The sequence below is a fragment of the Cynoglossus semilaevis genome, chromosome 7 (genome assembly GCF_000523025.1).
Source record: "Cynoglossus semilaevis isolate Cse_v1.0 chromosome 7, Cse_v1.0, whole genome shotgun sequence".
Classification (NCBI taxonomy): Eukaryota; Metazoa; Chordata; class Actinopteri; order Pleuronectiformes; family Cynoglossidae; genus Cynoglossus; species Cynoglossus semilaevis.
The window spans coordinates 12,602,661-12,604,782 of NC_024313.1; the positions used below are offsets into that span (position 1 = coordinate 12,602,661).

Consider the following 2,122-nt stretch of genomic DNA (forward strand, 5'->3'; position numbering starts at 1 on the left):
ACATTTGCAACACATGTAAGAAGGGATTTGCAGCAAAATCCCATCTGAAGATGCACATGAGGACTCACACAGGTGAGTAACACATTTGTGCAGCACTTTAACATGAAGGAGTAGACGACAGGTCACGCAGATGAAACGACGCATCCTCTTAAAACCTGAAGCAAAAGATTTTGTCATGTTTGAAGTTTTCAGATTATTATTCTTGTGTTTCCATGTCATTGACGTACAGTACATGGGAGAAACCACACCAACGTTTGACAAACAGGTGGGATTTTCTTTTTTAAGTTGGTCCTGCAGTGTTGTTCTTCTTATGTCCTCGGTGTTTATCCCTGTGAAAAACAAGTTTAAATGTTTATTAACGAAGTAGAGAAAGCTTTTGCAGTTGAAGAGAACTGTGTTTGACAAGTGAAGAATTGATAGGTAACGTATATAAAATCCAACCTGTAATAGTTCCTTTAAATGAATGTGTTTTGTGTGTGAATAAACGTTGTTTGTTTGTGTTGTGCCTGCAGTCGTTTTGTCATTTTACTGGAAACACGTTATGTTTGAAGAGAAAATGTCAGTCGTTTTCCATGTTAAGATTTCTATTACATTACATTAAATTGCGATACATTTTGCAGGTCATCTAAACCACACATGTCAAGTGTGAGATCAGATCAAATATGTACGAGAGTTGTCCCGTCAGTATGTGGACCCTGTGTACTGGCAGGATTTGTAGTATTACTATTGTCTCTCACTCTGAGGTTTCTTCCTTCCCCCCCCCCCCATTAGGGTTTTTCTTGGAAGTTGTTCCTCAGCCGATGTGAGGGTCTGTAAGAGCAGTTTACCACTGTGGCATTTATTTAAATATTTAACTGTTTGAACCATGGTAAAGCTCACTGAGTTTGCTTTGTGTAAGAAATGACTTCTGTAAATAAAAATGGATTGATTGATAGTACTCGTGGTGTCGTTGGCCTGTGAAAAAAAGATTTACATTAAAAAGGAACTTGAACAGATAAAGAGACAAATACCACGGATGTGTTTTATTTTAAATTTAATTTCTCGTGTTTATAATATTAACTCTTGGTTGTTTCAGATTCAATGTTTAGGCAAAACTAAAGTTTGTTTCCATGTGAAAAAGTTCTACACAACAGAACTATAGAGAAGGGAAAACATGAAGTATTGCCATAAATTTTTCAGTAGAAACTGAGTTTTGCTCACAACTTCATCCCAGTTTCTAATTTTGGCCCACTGTGAATTTGAGTTTGACACACCCGATCTATATAATTATATATACATACAAATGGGATTCGAACTTGCCCAGGAGGTGAACCCTGCGGTTCCCACTAACGACAGAGACATTGCTTTTGGGCCAAAGCGCCACAATACGGGATTTATGATAGAAAAACCCTATCATTTGGATTAGTCACAGATAAAACAGGTGAGAGACACTGACCTCTACCGGCAGATTGAAGGTTTTAAATGAAAAAGTCTTGGATGGGAGGTGAAACGTCTTCAAGAAACCTACTCCGTCCAGCTGCCCTCGATGTAACTAGTTTTGGATCAGGTTTTTATCGTTTCACAGCTCTGTTGTTTACAGGAAGACAAAGGAGTTTGACGAAAACGATTGATGAAAATTATCATTTAAATATTGTGTTGTTGTTTCTTATTTCAAACTTCAGTAAAGAACGAGAACGTGTTTTTAATCTTACAACGTCCATTTAACCTCAGTTATAAAGGAACGTTGGTTCGTGTGCCATCGGAAAACCCGGAACTTTACTAATGTGACGCAAACAGGAAGTTTACGTCTTAGCTTTAGCCTCGTGTTCAACCAGAGAGCGGTTAAACCACCGTTGGTCGTGTTTCCTAAAAGAATCATCTTTCGACGAAGCAGCGATGTCTTCAGGACGGTTTAGAGAATTTATCAACGAACGATTAACCGCTGCTGCTGAGGAAATATTCACAGCTTTTGAAAAAACTATCAGCAACTACGAGGAAGAGGTGGATCGGTACAGAACCATGCTGGACATCGTTTGTAAACCGGAAGTGAAGTTACATCGAATAGGTCTGTAAAAGAAGGACGATGTAGAAAACAGTTAGGAAAGTCTCACCCAAGGAAAAGTGTCTGGAACTCTTTTTTTTT

The 2,122-nt window shown here is 38.4% G+C and overlaps 1 protein-coding gene across 1 annotated transcript in view; it reads left to right on the plus strand.

The window, feature by feature from the left end:
- The first annotated feature begins 1,320 nt into the window (after window positions 1-1,320).
- The window catches only part of LOC103381290 (zinc finger protein 883-like), a 7,172-nt gene continuing 6,370 nt past the window's right edge, over window positions 1,321-2,122 (plus strand). The window contains exon 1 of the mRNA XM_025056821.1: window positions 1,321-2,044. Within this exon, the coding sequence (XP_024912589.1) occupies window positions 1,876-2,044 (169 nt within the window). The 5' untranslated portion in view covers window positions 1,321-1,875. The remainder of the gene's footprint in view (window positions 2,045-2,122) is intronic.